The following is an 18,858-nucleotide window of genomic DNA, read 5'->3' on the forward strand; positions in this document are numbered from 1 at the left end:
GGATGTAGAACAGGGTGTGGGGGGATAAACGATGATGGAAGGAAACTTGATTTGGGGTGGTAAACACACAATACCAGATGCAGATGATGTATTTAGATTTGTATGTCTGAAACCTATATAATTGTACTAGCTAATGTTCCCCCAAAGAATCCAATGAAAAATAGTTACAGAAAATAATAAACAAGTAAATAAATAAATAAATGGATAACTGGCTTTCTTTTTCTTCAAGATTGTCTACCTTTTTGACGGGCTGCAATCCTTTGTTTATACTTTGAACATCTAAAATATATTTTGCCAGGCTATTTCAACATTTTAATTTCTTCTGAGTCAAATTTGTTTTCAGTGGAAATTTCGTTGGCTCTTTCTTAGCGTTAGGCTGCTTCATGTTCTTTGGGATTTTGTTTTGCAAGTTCATTTGAAGTGGGAGGATTTTTAATTTAGTTTTATTTGTTATTTTGACTTAGCTCCATCCCCTATCTCTCATCATCTTTCTCTTACAAATGATTCTGTGCTCATCTGGTGCCCAGAACCCCCATCTGTAAACAGTTTCATATCGGTGACAGGAGTATCACATTATGCAGACATCTGGATTATTACCAGTCACATCATGAGCCAGTTTAGTTCCTAGTTTAATGGCCATGTCCGCTTCTTTCTCCATCTCAAGTCCATAAAAGCTATAGTCTCCGGCAGCGGTAGACAACAGATAGCTCACCCTTTACTCAGAAGTGGAAGAGTCCTTCTCTACACCCTGCTTTTAAACTGAGAAGATGGCTCTTGATCTCTACCTAGTGTGGCATGACTTTAATTCCTCATTTTCCTCAAGAAGTTGTACAGAACCCTCTGTCTACCACCAGAGGTCAACAAGCCAGAGGCCTCAACACAGAACTGCTCCCATTTCCTTTCCATTCACGGGTCACTGAGATGATAAATTGTGACCTCAGCTGTGACTTTTACATTTTCTGCCTTCACATTTTATCCAGCATCACTATACATTCAGAACAGAGGTAGGTGATGCTTCAAAGCTGGAAGCCACACAGACACCTAATCAGATGTCCTCATGTCTCCTCATGTGTACTTGGTAGAAAAAGAGCACACAAGTCAATGAATTATTTAGCCCCCCAGGGTCTCAAGCACCTCATTTTTACAGTGGATATTAAAATTGCCCTGCGTATTGATAGCATAATGTTGAAGATTAATCAATGAATATGAAGTGGTCGGTACTATGGTCAGCAAACAGGGCTTATGCAATAACTATTATTCAAGTGCACACAGTAGGAGGTATCTAAGCCTAAGTGTCCAGTTTCCCCCTAAGGCCATCTCAAACATGTTATGATCCATGTAGAAAATGAAAATTAAGGTAGATATTTGGCATCTACATAATTCTGCAATCACTGCACAAGCAGAGGTTCAGTTCTCAAAAGAAAGGAAACTTTTTGGGGTGAAAGTTGAAGAGTATCATTTAAATGGCTTACTCGGGTGCACTGGTTGTGGAAACTGCAGCTCTTCCCTACCCTGAATAGTTTGGGGAGAAAAATATTCTGTAAAAGCAATCCAGGGATCATTAGGACACCAAGGAAAACTTCACTACTGAAGCCTGCCACCACAGCTGGCCACACTGGGCACTCTACCTGCTTTCTGAAAGAAATGTTCCTTAAAAAGTTAACAGGAGGATCATGTTGATCTAATTTTGCTATATTCATGAAAATTGACTTGGTAGAAATCTTCAACTTTTCAATGGGGCAACATCTTCTAACAAACATATTTGATGAAGAGAATCAGTAGAAAAATAACTTTTATAGATTTAAAATAAATAAGTGCCCACATCAAGTGAAACCTTATTCAGAAACAATCTTATCTTTCCTAAGCTGCTATATAGCAGAACTAAAATAGAAAAAAAAAATCAAGTGATATAACCGCATCCTGGAAAATACTCTTAGAAGAGAAAGGCCAACTACAAATTCAGAGTTATATATGTTATTGATCTAGACTTGGGAAAGTAGTTAATTATTTGTTAACCAATGATTATAGAAAGCAACAAATTATTATAAAATACATCTGTGAGCTGGTGACATTTAGAGAAAATGACCATGAAATATGGCCACCTTGTTACTCTTATGAAATTTACACAGCCAACAAATACTTTAGTCAATTACTTCTTAAAATAAAAACTTGGACTTGAGGCTGCAGCTAATTTTAGGTACTCCCCATCAGAAACACACACACACACACACACACACACACACACAAACACACGTGTTCAGTTCAGCCAGATAGTTTACCATCCCTATAGTTTGCAGGTATTCACAGAATTTCAGTATTTTTCAGAATATGACAAACTGTGGACAGGAAATGAATTTCTAATGCACTTCCCTTAATTGCAAGTCTTACCATGCTCCTTAATCAAAATTTATGAAAAAGTTAATGGTAAAATTGGATTAATGCCAAAACTGACCGTAGTTTATTATGTTTCTGAGGCTAGTAAGAATGAAGTCATGATCCTTTGTCCCAATATAGCAAATCTTATTGAGACCATTTGGAAAGTGCTGCTCTTATTTTATAGAAAGTGAACCATAAGTTTCCTTTCATGCTTGATTACATCAGGCTTCACTGTCACAATTTTATAAATTAACTCTGCCATAGAAAATGGATACATTACAATCACATTTTTTCATTTAGTCCCTATAGAATAAAATATCAATGAAAGAAGTAATATTGTCATAAGTACTATCAGTAGTGATATAAACCTATCCAAATCTAATAATTACAATGAAACTAACTTGAGCAAACTAATTTCATACAATCTAATAGTAAAGACTAGTGTACAGGTATCTACAATGCAAGGTAGAGTGTTGGGAGGTAAATTAAAAAGTGCAGAAACTCACTGGGATATACCTGAAAGAGAAAGAAGGAAGGCCACGTAAGAATATAACATAAGAGTTGGACTTTGGCCCATGGAAGGAATTCTGGACAGGCCAAAAAGGAAAAGAATCATTTCAGGTGGAGGCAACGCCATGGAAGAACAGAACAGATATAGAGTGGATGGAGCCAATTTGGCTGAAAACAAGGTTCATGTAAGGTAGGGAGAGAGAATGTTGGGCAAGTCAGCTGGATCATATTGTGACAAAATTAAGTAGCAAACTAAAAAATTTTAATTCATTTGTTAAGCAGTTGAGAAGCACTACAAAGTAAAACTTAGCTACCAGCAAAAAAAAGAATACATGGAAAGAAATGTGTGATACACAAAATGTGAAAATTTAGGAAATTTAGAGTTTCAAGAGACCCTAGAAATGAAAAGCATCATTCAGCATTCATAACAAGACCACGGTAATGGAAATAGGAATTGATGTTTTCCATGAAAGAAAATTAGCTTTAGAGAACATAGAGATTAGTTGTGTAGAGCTAATCAAGTTTATATACTAATTTAAGAATCACGTAAATGCTTTGTCAAATGGATCAAAGCTCTATAGGAACAGGCTGGTGCTCCCATGATGGCCAGGTTTTCACACAAAGAGAGATGATGCAACAGCTTGATGTAAAATATTTAAATTTATTAATTTTGTCATTGAAGATACAGAGGTTAACTCAATGACAAATGTGACATTCTTCTCATTTGGCACTACCCCCCTCCTTTTTCTGGGCATGTGGAGTATAGCCAATTTCCCAAGAGAGATGACAAAGGCATAAGAGCCCCTGCTGTTTTATACAACACAGGGAAGAATAACTATAGTATTCAGCTCAGATCTCTGCTATATTCTTGTTTCTTTTCCAGGTCATTGCTTATGAGATCATCTCTATATTTAAAATAATTATGGAAATTTCTCACTTGGCCAGACTCATCTCTACATCTACATAAGATCACATTAAAAAATACTGACCTCTTGTCCAAGTGAGTGTCACCCGACAGGTTCAACCTGAGCTCACATATGGGTAAAAACACACGATGAGCAAGGAGGGAGGAGAACATTAATTTGCATCTCCATCCCAACCACTTTCCATGTCCTTAAGCATTAGCCTTGATTTCTCTAGATTAGGTTTTACTTAAAGTAAGAGAAATCCTGAGTAATGGGATAAATGTGGATTTGCTTGGGCAAATGTGTGCTTTGGCTTGTCCAAAACAGAGCATCTTAGGAGCCTGTCATTAGAGAACCGCCTATTGTCAATTAACAGCGCCATTTTTACTTGTACTTGAGTGTTGGGAGTGGGAGGGTGAGGAATTGCGGGAGGTTAACAAGACAGTCATGTGACAACAGAGGACAGTACTTTCCCACATTGAGAAAAGCACTCTTCTCAGACTTCCCTTATGCTCTGAAAACAGGATCATGGTGTTCAAGGTGGTGTAGATGGACCCACTGTTCCCTACGGCTGCTGCTGACCACATTTCACACTCCTTTTGATGGCCTTCAATCAGCAAATACTGGACTAGAATCCTACTCTCTGGTTTTCAAACACTCCTTTTCTTCACTTTCATCTTGTCCCTCTTTTCATGAGGATGCTAGGGTGACAGTCCTTCCTGCACCTGCAACATGTATATATTGCAGAAAGAGAGCAAGCCTTATACCATTTTTGGTCACGGATTCTGCTATGTTGAATTAGATGGAAGTGAAGGGGTAAAAGACATGAGACTTAAAAGAAATGTTCCTTTGTCCCAATTGTCAATGAACTACTGTGAATCTGTCTAACCTTCCTGAAATCTTTGTGGCATTCAACAACAGTTGAGAGTAATAAAAATTACTCATCCTACACTCTGGCTTTCTGGACATAAAGACATGTTCTTGATACTTTTTATTCAATTATTTCAACCAATACTGTGTGAGCATCTATTGCGGTGTGAAGCATTGTTTCCTGTTTTAGGAATACAGCAATGAGCAAGAGACAAAGCTTGTTCACTAGGGTATGTGTACATGGCAGCTGAGAACACGTGTACAAGTCAGGTGAGAATGTATCCTTCCATCCCTGTAAGTGTCTGAAGAGCCTGACTCCCCAGGAGCCTTTCTTCATGGGAAAATAGAAACTCCTCTAATTCTGGTTCTCCCTAAATCTGCTTTTCTACTACAGAGCAGCCCTGTCCCACTGTTTTTCCCAATAACACTTCTTTACCCAGACACAAGACAAGCTTGTTCTCACTCCTGTGGGGTCTGCCCTTAGCTCACTTTACAATGTCCATCCTCATTTAGGAAATACACACACACGAAGGGCCAAAGTGACATCTCTCACCAGCAACTGTTATTTTAAATGCCAGCCTATTCCTCTATCTCAGCGCCACTCAAAATGTGGTTCGCAGACTTAAGTAAAAAAGTTGCTAGCAGGAATTTAGAAATTGCATAAAAATATATATTGTGTCAACATGCAAACATTCAAAAGCACTTGTCGTATTGAGCAGGGCATAGACAGGCACAGTAAGCCCGTCTATGTGTGAGTTGCAGAATAGTCACAGACAGCAAGGCCACATCACAATGAATGTCAACTAGTAAACTAGTGTATACTAGTAAACCCAAACTGTATAAAAATAGAAATCAAACATAAGCATTTGTTTTTATTTAAAACTTATCAACTCTACAGTCACCTTAATTACCAATCAGAATTTTAAAAATCAATGGTTTAACATAATTAACTAGGAAATAAAATTGGTAACATTTATCTATAATTTATAGATGAGAATACAAATTTCAATGGAGTTTTGTTAAGAAATTGCTTTTAAATCTTATCTTTCTTCCTGTTAATGTATCTCCGAGAGAATGGATTTCCCATACTCTGAGGGTAAGACCAACATGGGAAGAGTTTAGAGGTACATTTTCTCCTGTAAGCCATGCTGCCATGCCAACCCAGAGTAGGCCCTAAGGGAGAAACTAGCTTATTTCTCACACTGAAAACTTTAAACATCAGTCTATGCAGTGTTTGTTCAAGTATATGTAAAGCATGAGTATAGAGAATCACAGTATCACTCAACTTTTATTTTTGGTTGCAGAATAGCAAAAGTGACTCATGGCACTTCCTTATTAATCGCCAAAAGAATCTGGTATTATTCAAATTCAGTGGAGCAGAGCTGAGCCTGATACTTTCCATTTGAATTACACCTGCTTCCTGTGCTCTTGCTGGAGAAGGGTACTGCAACCTCATTCATAGCAGAGCTGGGCATCCACATTTCCTGTCGTTAGACTACACCTGGGGTGGGCAACTTTTTTGTGAGTGTGTGCCCAAACCAGCAAAATCTCTGACTCAAAATACTTCTGCGTGCCAACCCTAATTTTTTGGGAACATGTTACGCCTACTTGATATCTCCTAAAGGTATAGGTATGTGAAGAACCTTGAAGAAATAATAAAATTCATTCGAGCGACAAAAACACAGTATATGATGATGAAAAATACATTTATTTTTTAATGTATACATGTACACTGATAGTGTGACAGAAAACTTTATGACTCCGTTTGATATTATCAGTGGGACTTTTGCTGCTGCATCACTGACAACAGAGATTTTACATCAGGTTTATATTTTGTGACCTTCAGAGATATGCAGGAGCTACTACTTTCATCTGTCAGGCTACTCCTATTACAAGACTTAACAAAATTCATCACTGAGAACAAAGATTCACAAGCGTATGTGGATGAAACCAAAACACTGGTGGGATCTAGGAAGGCAGGGAGAGTTAAGGCAGAAGCATAGAAATTGCTCTTCCCCTCTTGCGTCAATTCATGTCTATGGTCTTTAAGAAAACTTGTTATGTAAAATTATTTATCTAAGATGCACCTGCACTGAATTTATCTGAAAAATAAAAAAGTCGATATTAAGAAAAAAATTGTAAATGGAAGATTATAAGAGAGGGTTTCACGTGCCAGCAAAAGTTACTGGCATGCCATGTTTGGCACGCATGCCAGGGGTTGCCCACCCCTGGATTACACCCAGGACTGGAAGCACAGCTAGGCTAGTTCTGGATAGTTCTCCACAATCACTTCTATCCTTACCGTTTTCTGGTATGAAATCTGGGCTATTCCCCTGAGCATCTCAGTGCTCTTCCAGTTCCATTTGCATAGTTGTTTCGTGCAAGTGCCCTCTATGGATTCCCCACTGGGAAGTGAGGTCAGCTGGCCCAGCACCGAGCTCCTTGGAGAAGCCCTTCACACTAACTTTATTCTCCAATGAGCTTCTTTGCAGGAACCCCATGGAACCCACCTTCAGAAACAAGCCTTTGCTACTCTTTACATTTGGTGAACACAGAGATCTGCATAAACCTCCTCTTGGCTATTACTCATAGCAACCTCAAAAGCAACGCTAGCTCCAATGGACAAGTAAGGACATCAAGGCTCAGAGATATTACGAACTTGCCCCAAGTCATGCAGCTAATTGGTGGAAGCAGGAGAGGATCCCGCCACTGCCGTTGAGCTGGCCAGCTGTGAGCCCGGCTTCTGGCTGAGCAGTGCTCCCCCCGTGGGAGCACACTGACCACCAGGGGGCAGCTCCTGCATTGAGTGTCTGCTTCCTGGTGGTCAGTACACGCACAGCAACCGGTTGTTCTGTCGTTTGGTCAATTTGCATATTAGCTTTTTATTATATAGGATTACATAGTGTATATTCCAACACTTGATTGAAATTTGAGGCAAGGATAATGCATTTTGATGGCATTTAAAACATATGCAGATGAATTCCCCTTCCTGAGAGTGTGGAATCATCTATGAGGCACATACATCAGTGAGATTGATTCATAGTCAGACTCTAGAGATGCTTTCAATTAATTAATAGTATGATTATAATGATTTCAGTCTCTTTTGCCTTTTTCTCCCACTTTGGTCTCTTTCATCTCTTCTAGTTCTACAGCTATGAAACAAAATCTTTTCATAAAAAACAAACAAACAAAACAACAAATCAAGATGCTTCTTTGCCCTTTAAAACACTTGGAAATTCTCATTTTTTCCCCAAAGATTTCACATATTTGTGTTGTATTTAATGCTTGTAAACAATTACAACAGCATTAAAACACTTCCCCAAGCCATGTAGATAACCCTGCGATCGTTCACGTGTTGGGAGAAGAAATGGAGTACTGGTATGAAAGCATATGCTTCAGAGCTGAAAATACCTAGCGTGAGTCTCGGCTCCCGTGGAGCCAGTTGCCTGCCTTTGAGCAATTCGCCAAACCTCTCTGTGTGTGAGGTGCTATCGTCTGGAAACTCTCAGGCATTATTTTGGTTTTAACTGTTACATCCCTGTTATTGAACCCAGCCTACTAGATAGAGCCTCTTAGATAGCAATCCCACATCTCAAATCCAATTCAATTCAATATCCTGACACTTCCAATCCCCAAGGAACTTCTCCTCTGGTTTTGCCATTATATCAGATAATGATCCAGGCACCCAATCCAATGTGTCTGTCTCCCTCTCAACACACTATCTACTCTAACAAGACTTTTATTTTCCTACCTCCTAAATATTTCTAAAATTGATACTTTCCTCTCCATTTTCATTTGCTTCAATAACTTCCTAACTAGTCTCTCTTACTCTGCTCTAGTTTCATCCTTAATTTGTCCTCAATGGTACCACCAGGATGCTCAATTTAAAATGCATGATCCCCCCCCTTGCACCACTTAAAACTCACAAGCCAATCACCTCTCGTACAGGCATAAGGCTAAGTTCCTCAACTGGTGTCCCAAGGTCCCCTTGGTCTGCTTCTGCCCACCCCTCCTGCTTCCTTTCTACCCTTCCTCACCCATCATGGTTCTGCAATGTCTTTGCTCATATGGTTTTCTCCCCCTGAAGGAGCCTCTCTCCCTTCCTTCAACTAGCCTATTAGCAGTCATCTGTCAGAACTGCCCATGCTAAACTCCTACGTCTTTCCTATGTCTCTTCTGCACTCCCTGGGCATCCTGTTGCCTCTATCATAGTGTTTAGTAGAGTGTTTCAAAATAACCTGTATATTGCATTTCCTCTTTCTTTCCTTTAAGATTGTCAAGGGCATACTGTCTGATTCATCCCTGCATCCCAATGCTGTACACAGTCCTATACTTGCATAAATTACACAATAGCTGGGCCGGCATGGCTCAGTGGTTGAGCATCGACCTATGAACCAGGAGGTCATGGTTTAATTCCTGGTCAGGGCACATGCCCGGCTTGCGGGATCAATCCCCAGTAGAGGGCTTCCAGGAGGCAGCCAATCAATGATTATCTCTCATCATTGATGTTTCTGTCTCTCCTTCTCCCTTCCTCTCTGAAATCAATAAAAATATATTTTAAATTACACAATAAATATTGTTGAAACATAAAGACTATTTTTAAAAGGAAGACTTGTCAGCAGTGACAGTAGAGTCCATACTATTCTCCATGAATGCTATTCTGTTAAAGCCACCATGTCACTCAGGAATCCACCACCATTTCTATTCTCATCTAGTTGCCCCAACTTTTGGGCATTTATATACATACAAACAAACATTCATTAATCATATTATCAACAATGGGTAAATAAAAAAAAGACAAATCAAAAAGGAAAATTAGATATTCATCAAATGAATATAAAGCATGATGTGAGGAAGTCTATAATGTAGGCATAGAAAGGAATATAAAGAAAAAGACTAACTTATGGGAGGAAAGAAGACCTCATGGAGGATGGATTTTGAGGTATTCTAGGAAAAATGGGTGGGAATTGGCCAAAGCAACTGAAATTAGAGTCAGTTTGGCTAAAATTACCAAAAAACCAAGCAAAGATGTTTCATTTTCTTCTTGAATGACTGACGAATCTCACAAACTTGGATCTATATAAAACAGAACTTTGTCCACCATTGAAGTTGTAAGGTCCATGAAACTAGACAGCTAATATTCAAAACATAACACTCTATTCTTCACACAAATAATGATTTTTAGTAAGTCCATATTCATTTCTTCTAAGTTACAATTATGTTTTTTTTTAATCAGAAGTTCTGGGCCCGAGCTAAATTTCCTGATTGGTACAGGAGAAAAGCTTTGAGAGGATAATGTATAATCATTCATTCACCCTCTGTGGTCCATCCACCAAACAGAAGTCTGAAATGTCAGCAAAAGGAACTAAACAAAAGCAGTAGGGAAAAAATTACACTCAAAGAACTTGACCAGAATGCCTTGAATACATTTTTTAAAGACTGACTGTCCTTGTGACAGGCTAAAAACTCAGCAGTTACAAATAAAAATAAATCCTGCTCTGTAAGCACTGACAATTTTTCCTCACAGAGTATATTTCCTTAACTGAATCTTCACGTTAGTCTTATTTTATCTCTAATATTTTCAGCTGTCATTTATTCCAAAGGAAATTCTGGGCACAAAGTCCTTTGATCTTCCCTTTGCTTTGGTGAAAACAACAGCTTTTCTTAGCTTAGAGACAGAAGTAATTCAAAGGTTTCTTTTTGAAGATGATTTTACTAGTATCTGCTTCTGCTTGTCAGCCATGGTATCTATTCATCCTTGATAAATATTATCACAATAAAAGACTTATCATAGAATGTGAAAACACTGAGTTAAGTAATTCAAATCTCATTTGCTGCTCTTATCTAAAGATTGTAGTAAAAATTCCTTTAATGTAGAAGTTAAGTAAATATTAGATAAAATTACAATTCCTCAAGGGCAAATGAATTAGTCTGCATGCAGATAAGAATGAGCAGAGTGCAGATAAATGAAATAAGGTTACATGTATATATATATGTAAATGCTGCTCGATCATATTCTCAGAAAGTAGTGGTGGCAACATTTAATAGAATTATAGTGTTTTTCAAATAAAGAAAAGATAAGGTTGTTCTTAAGAGTGTCACTGTAATTTCAAGTTTACCTGCTCTTGTCTCATGTGAAATTTATGAACCTTGGCTATGCTGATGAGTTTTCTTGAGAGCGGTCTCCAACAGAGCCAGCATCTGTGCCCTTCAAATGGCCTAGAATTTTCTGGATATAAAAAGTAGACTGGATGCTAGAATAAGTTCAATAAAATAATAATAGCACAAAAAGAAGGCTATTACACTAAAATTAATCTGATCTCCAATTCAATTCAACTCTTTTTATGGTACTTACTACATACCAAGCACAGAGGCGACCAGGACATAGTTGCCCTCCTATGCATTGAGTGAGGCAGATAAATAACTCACAAGTCAGACTAAAACAAATGACATTCAAGAGGTTATTAAGTTTTAAAGAAGAAAGTGATTAATTCCAGCTGAGACTGTAATAACTTCTGAAGGCTTCCTGCAGAAAGATAAATTTGAGATGGGTCTTAAATAATTATACTCTTTCACCAAATAGAAATGGACCTGAAGCACATGCCCTGAATGATAGCTGGGTTCAAAGAAGCTGAAGAAGAACTGACAGCAGAGGAGGTACAGGTGGACATGCTGATTCTATCTGCACACCTGTTTCATGCCCCTCTTCCTTTTGAATTCCAACCACTTTATTATTTCTCCTCCCTCTGTAGGATTTTCACACATGCTATTGTCTCTCCTAAAACATACCCCCTGCCCCACACTTTTATCTCCTATTCCCTCTTCCCTGAACACTGTAGCTTCAACTCCTCTTTCAGAAGATCGCTGCACAAAGATCATACTTCCTCAAATAATTCACTCCTTTAACCTTCAACCATCACCCCATCCTGCCTCTAATTAAAACAGATTCCCTTCTTATGCACATGCGTAGCACCTTACACATTTCCTACATTATTTTTTCCACACATTGCTACAAATTGTTATTAAAAATGTTGTTTGTTGTTTATCATAACCCATAGACAAAATTTTCTTGGAAGACAACAATCTTGTCTACCGGGAGGCCCTCAATGTGAAGCGCTGTCCCTGGTACTTGGTGGGAATACAAGATTGGTGGAGTAAATGTAAGTATCCAGCAATGCCTTTATGATTACATTGTGTGAGGATTTGGCACTTAAGTATAACTTACACATTGTAAATGTTATACAAGTGTATAACTTATACTTGTGAGTTATTTATCTGCCTCACTCAATGCATAGGAGGGCAACTATGTCCTGGTCGCCTCTGTGCTTGGTGTAGTAAGTACCATAAAAATAGTTGAATTGAATTGGAGATCAGATTAATTTTAGTGTAATAGCCTTCTTTTTTGTGCTATTATTATTTTATTGAACTTATTCTAGCATCCAGTCTACTTTTTATATCCAGAAAATTCTAGGCCAGAGCCTTTATATATTTCACATATAGGAAAGAAGTATAGAAAACATTCAGCCATTTGTAAATTTAGTTAATTTCTCTGGCTATTAAATAATCACTTCTCATATAAAACAGAATTTACAACTCTGAAAACAGAAAGAAACTGGATGTACACATTTAGTTCACAGCTTGTCTTAGAGCAACAGAAAATATGGATGCATTTTGAATATGGATGCATCATAAGGTATGGAAACATAGAATCCACCTGAAAGACAAACTAGAAAATAAATATAAAACTGCTATTGAGGAGATAAATATGCATCTGGAATGTTTCCAGTTAATTTAAAAAGAAACCCCATCATTTCATAACTCTAAAGCCACAGATTTATTAAGAAAAACATCTGAAGGATAAGGAATTATTTATATTCTGATTAATGTTCTCTCTCTCTCCCTCTCTCTCTCTCTCTCTCTCTCTCATTCTTTCTCTCCCAGATTTATTAAATCCATACTCTTGTTGAGTTAAGGTGGTTTCCACAGCTGCTCATCAATAGAACAACCAAAATTTTCCATTTCAAGCTTGGAAACACCATTTGTTATCTAAACAAGGTATGAGAAACAGTGTTTTATGAGTTAAAGGCTCTGAGGGAAGAAGGACATGGGATGGAGACAGGGGCTAGGACTGGAGATGAGGTGTGAAGGCTGAGGTCCTTCATGTCCTCACACTACTCCTAGTTGTACTTAAAAACAAGAAATGGCAGTAAGCCCACACCATCCTTCACATCTATCTCACACCAGGAGAATGCATTCATGACATCCCTGCCCCCTTTCAAAATAAAGAGAAATGGCACATTTCATGGAGGTGCTATCATGGGAATAGCCAAAACTTCCAACCAGACATTTTTTCAGTTGAAAAAATTGTTCAAAATATATGACTCTGAGATTGGTATTTGGGTAGCATTCCTTGTGAACACAAATAAAATCTCTATCATTTTTCTACTTATATCAAATATAGTTTGGCCCTTTAAAAACTTTCTTTTAAAGAAAATGTGCCAATCCATATCCACAAAGGCACATCTTAAGAGAATATATGCTTTCAGTAATTTTCTTGTCTTCCTTCTGAAAGGATGATGAATTTACATTTAGATACCCTGAAACATAAATGCTAAAAAGTTTCAGTCGGAAGCTGACACATCACAAAAATGATAAATGACCTCAGTAACTAATGTACAACTTGTTTCCTTTTGATTTTTCTGTTTTATTTTACTGTTGACTTTATAATAAAAATGATACTTAAAAATAATCTAAAACCCTCTAATTGAAAGGAGTACTTTCATACAAGGAATAATGTTCACACTGACATTACATTTTATCTCACCGGTCACCATGCAGTGGTGCTATTGGCCATAACCAGGATGCATTAAAATGAAAGAGTTTGGTAATGGTAAAGTGCATTTATGTAAGGCAGGAAAGAACAAGGCTAATGGAAATGATGGCTCGTGTCCAGAGGGAATGAATAAAAAGGAAAGCCTGGGGTAGAAAAAAGAGAATAAAATAGATGGTGAAGGTAGAGAATAAAAATGCCCTTGCTCCTGAGTTTCTTGGTTAGAAATTATGTTAGATACTTTACATGCTGTTATTTCTTAATAATCAGAAGACAACCAATCAAGAACTCTGACTTGGCACGGGAGGGTATAATTTAGACATAGGTGTCAAATATGTCTGCTGGCTTAACACTATCTATTGAGGATAACAACTAAACCAGGTTGCCTTCCGGCCACCAGTGTCAGGGCTCTGATGCAGGTGGCAAGGACACCTCAGGTGCTCTGAATGCCTGGCCCGTATTCCCATGGAGACTGGCATGGTCAGACCAGCCAGTTGGTCTCTGCTGGCTGTATTACTGTCTCATGAGAACTTTAACCATTTTGAATATTATTTGCAATTAGAAGCTAATTAAGTAAAAACTTTCCAACGACTCTACAGTATGGAGAACTTCTTACACAAAGTACTCTAATAAGCACAATGGGAATACCAATAAACTTACCCTTCATCTCAAAGAGGCTACAAAAGAATAAATTTTACTTACATGTGAAATCTAAAGAACAATACAAACAAACACAAACCAGAACCTGACTCATAGATACAGAGAACAGACCGATGATTGCCAGAGAGGAGGAGGGTTGGGGGACTGGGTGAAAAGCTGAAGGGATTGAGAAGTACAGATTAGTAGTTACAAGACAGTCACGGGGATGTAAAGTACAGCATAGGGAATATAGCCAATCCTATTGTAATAACTATGGATGGTGCTAGGGGAGTACTGGAAATATCAGGGGGGGCACTTGGTAAAGTATATGATTGTCTAACCACTATGCTGCACACCTGAAACTAATACAAAATAATGCTGAATGTAAACTGTGCTGGTAAATACTGAATGTAAACTGTAAAATTAAATACATATTACATATATAATTATATATAAACTATAAAAACAAGATTCAAGAAGATGAGAAATCTGTACATCTGTAATTTATCATCAGGGAGAAACACTGAACTCTGTAATAGCCACAAATGAAGCAAAATGAAAGAGTGCAAGGGTGATCTGACATCCATTTAGCTCAGGGCTGTGGTTCTGAAATTTGAGTGTGCATGATTATCACGAGGAAGCCCTGTTACAACACAGACTGCAGGGCCACCACGAGATTTTTTTAACAAGTTTGCAGGTGATACTGAGGCTGCTGGTCTGGGGATCATCCTTTGAGAACTCCTGGAGCTAAGGGAACTGGTTTTCAATACAAGCTGCACATTAGAACCTCCTAGGGGACTTCTAAAAGGTTCTAATGCCCAGGCCTCACCCCACCCCAGTAATAAAAACGGAGGAGACTCTACTGGAGCTGGACATAGAAGCGTATGAAAAGTAGTTTTATAAACAGACACAGGGGTGGTAGATGCTAAGTGAGAAGTCAAGGGGACAATAAGAAATCACCCAATGCTCTGAGCAGGAGAAGGACATGATAAGATGAGGTTTACATTTATTATCTGGCAGCAAATTCCTGAGTAGATAACACAACACTGGTTCCTAGAGAAAGACCAGGTAGGAGCCACAGCAATGGTCTAGAACTATTTTCTCAAACTGGACTCCAGGGACGTACTCTCAAGGCCCACCTGTTCTACACAAATGCTTTCATTTCGTGTCTTTATTTGAAAGATAACCTAAGAATATATTTTATCGGTTATGCAGGCAAAACTTCTCTTTTGTGAAGACAGTACTCCATGTTGAGATTTTCATAAGATTGAACTTAAGGCTTCAAAACTCATTATTTTTTAATCAGTAGACAAACTATTTAAAATTTCAATATTGATTTTATTTTTTCCTGTGATAGCAGTTAGTATATTACATGACTTTGAGTTACAAAGTCTAGACAAGGCAGTAAAATTGGGGCAGCCTGAGAATCATCAGGATCTTTAACTACATTTTAGGAAGAGGAGAAAATGAGAAATGAAAACGATATTGAGGGCTTTGAGGGTAGAGCTTCAGAGGATGATAAAATGCTGGAAAAAAGTAAAAATAAAAGCGTAGAAAAAGGGATAGTTTTTTGTAAAGCTGGGGTAGGGAGACAAAGCATTTTTAGTGAAAGAAAGCCTACATCAGTCATAACCACAGGAACCAATACCCCTTCCTTGTCAGGAATTTTAGGAATTGTCTTCCACATTTAGCCATATTGTGAACAAAACCAAAATATTGTCTCAATAGTGTTTTTGAGTTATTAGGGCTTAAGGTGGAATAAAAATATATTTTCTTTAAAATAAAAGCTGCAATCAGCAATTTTAAAAGGCAATCTGTTAGCAGAATCTATAATAGTAAAAGGGTAATATCCTAATTAGAGCAGACGCCCTTCCGGACGAAGCCGGGGCCAGAGCGAAGTCTGGGTCCTGGGTGCCTGCCAGCGGGAAGCCAGTGCCAGCAGCTGGGGGAAGGAAGGCCTACTCTTGCACGAATTTTCATCCATCGGGCCTCTCAGTCATTTATAAGAGGAATGTTAATAATTTGTTGAAAATTAAAGCTGCTGCCGAAACCGGTTTGGCTCAGTGGATAGAGCGTCGGCCTGCGGACTGAAGGGTCCCGGGTTTGATTCCGGTCGGGGGCGCGTGCCTGGGTTGCGGGCACATCCCCAGTGGGAGATGTGCAGGAGGCAGCTGATCAATGTTTCTCTCTCATAGATGTTTCTAACTCTCTATCTCTCTCCTTTCCTCTCTGTAAAAAATCAATAAAATATATTAAAAAAAAAAAAGAAAATTAAAGCTGCTGAATTATAACACATTGTGGTTAATTTTCTCTGCCATTGATCACTGTACCAGTAACATTTTTAGAGAGAGAAAAACAACACAGTAAAATGCAAACATTAACATCAGATGTGTTTGAAAGTAGATATTTTCCTGATACCAAGTACATGTTTCTTTATATCTTCCATGTTAAACTTATGCTTCTCTCTTTGTGAGGGTGCCAGCTGCTTAATGGAACATAATAAAACTATTTTACTCTCAACCCACTGAACCTCCTAGGGACATCACTGTAAACATCAATGTTTTCCCCCCAGAAAATGGTCTACTAAATATGTAATTCCTTGATCTTCAACAGAAATTAAGAGCATAGCATGAAAATTTACAAACAGGTTTTCTATTTTATATAGAAAATTAGTAGCCATGAGAATATTTGAAATAGTAAATCCTAGAGAACTTTATATCAAAAGAAATATCATGAATCATCTAATATAATGAATAATATTAAAGGGCAAAAACACTATCTGTCCCTGTCAAAATACAGAAACAGAAACTTTTTAAATCTTTACTATTGAGAGTATTACAAATGTCCCCTTTTCTCCCCATTTCCCACCTCCATCCTGTTCCCATGCCACCCAGTCCTTCACCACCATTGAACAATTACGTACCTGAGTTTCTGGTTGTACTGTTTGACCTTTTCCAATGAGGCTGCATTTATTTGGGCTTGAAATTCTTCCACTGAAACATTGTCTCTATAATAATATCCTTCCATGCTCTCCAGGGCTGTGGAAACAAGTAAATGTACTTTTCACATGATTTATAACTCAGTTTCTCCACATTTAATCTTGTTATTAGTAAACTAGAGGCCCAGTGCACAAATTTGTGCACAGGTGGGGTCCCCCGGCCTGCCCAGATCAGGGCCGATGGGGGCCGGCTGGCCGGGGGGAGGGGTCACGGGAGGTTGGCCAGCCGCAGTGCTTGACATAGCGACCGGTCGTTTCGATTATTCTGGTCATTCTGGTCACGTGGCTTTTATATACATAGATGGATTAAATATCACCAAATATAACCATATATGCAAGAAACTATCTTTCCTTAGAGCAAGAATGAATAAAAATCATTCTTCTCCTCTCATAATCAATAGCAAACATTTGATGACTCTCTGTTAAGCAGGGAAAGGAATTTCTAATTTAAACTGTTTTCTGTTCTTAAAACATTTTGTATATGTTCTTTGTGAAGCTAAACTCAAACTCATATATGTTATTAATATATAAACACAAAGGTAAATACACACATACATATGTATGAGAGGCAGAAATGTATATTAACATATGTGAGTAAAAATTGAAATTGTCATCTCCATGTATATTCACATTCTTATAGCTGCAATTAAATTATGAAATGTTAGTGTAATAAAGAAGACATTTAAAGTTAAATCTTAGAATACTGACTCTCCCCAAAATTTAGTTAAAAATAAAAAAGGATAAACAAATGTGTGTGTGTGAATATATATATATATATATATATATATATATATATATGTAAAACTCCCATTGATTTTAAAAGTCTTTTGATTAATATAAATTTCCTTCTTAACTAACATTTTTGGTTAAGTGGTTCTTTTCCCCTTACACTTTATGCAATGATATTTTTAACCTTTTTACGAGGGAATGAATCACATGGAATTGCCCAGAAGTATAAGATTTCTTATAGAGAGATTGCCAGCAACAGGAATGGCAAAGGAATTAATCTTGTCCAGTGTAAATTATTTCCCCGTGAAATTATTGCCACTAAAGAGCCTCACTTGTCAGCAGACTATTTCACAACTGAATAAAAATTAATCTTTCAAAACTTCTAAATGCAATCATTTCTAAACTAAATAATAAGGTTTCCTTGAATTAACAGAGTCTTACCATTTTGGGAGGCAAAATAAGAAAGTCACTGCTAATTTCAGCTGTGCTATATTTTTAAACTAGTCAGCTTGGAGCATTGAAGAAACAACAAAACTTTGAGTACTGCTGCATTTGAAATTTTAAAAATGGGATTACTGGCCTATAATCAAGAAAAGCGTTTATGCAAAATTAGACAGAAAGACTACTACAGTTAGTCCAGTACAGGAAATAAAATGTGGAGCTTGTTTCAATGATTGTTTATTTGTTTATTCCTTAAAACTCTGCATTAATTAGAATATTTGCACTAGTTCAGCAAGCTTCTGGGTCCTGAATACACACAAGACATACAAAGAAGTCTTCCTGAAAAATCAATCTTCAAATATTCCAGGAGTAATCAATCTATTAATGGTCATACTTTGATGCAGATTCCTCTTACTAGTCGTAAAGCTAATAATGAAAGCCCTGGCCTTGGAGTTAAACCACAACTTGCGTTCCATAGTAGCTGTGGGACCTTAGGCATGTTAATTAATATCTGAGAGCCTCAGGTTCCTCATTTGTGAAATAGAAGATTACCTACGAAT

General features: G+C 37.7%; 1 protein-coding gene across 2 annotated transcripts in view; it reads right to left on the bottom strand.

The window, feature by feature from the left end:
- The window catches only part of PREX2 (phosphatidylinositol-3,4,5-trisphosphate dependent Rac exchange factor 2), a 226,555-nt gene that overhangs the window by 28,424 nt on the left and 179,273 nt on the right, over positions 1-18,858 (bottom strand). For both annotated transcript variants that reach the window (XM_070391971.1, XM_070391970.1), the window contains exon 35: positions 17,054-17,168. In XM_070391971.1, the coding sequence (XP_070248072.1) occupies positions 17,054-17,168 (115 nt within the window). The remainder of the gene's footprint in view (positions 1-17,053; positions 17,169-18,858) is intronic.

Source organism: Myotis yumanensis, unplaced genomic scaffold (assembly GCF_028538775.1).
Source record: "Myotis yumanensis isolate MYYU_CA2020_CCGP unplaced genomic scaffold, mMyoYum1.0.hap1 SCAF_15, whole genome shotgun sequence".
Lineage (NCBI taxonomy): Eukaryota > Metazoa > Chordata > Mammalia > Chiroptera > Vespertilionidae > Myotis > Myotis yumanensis.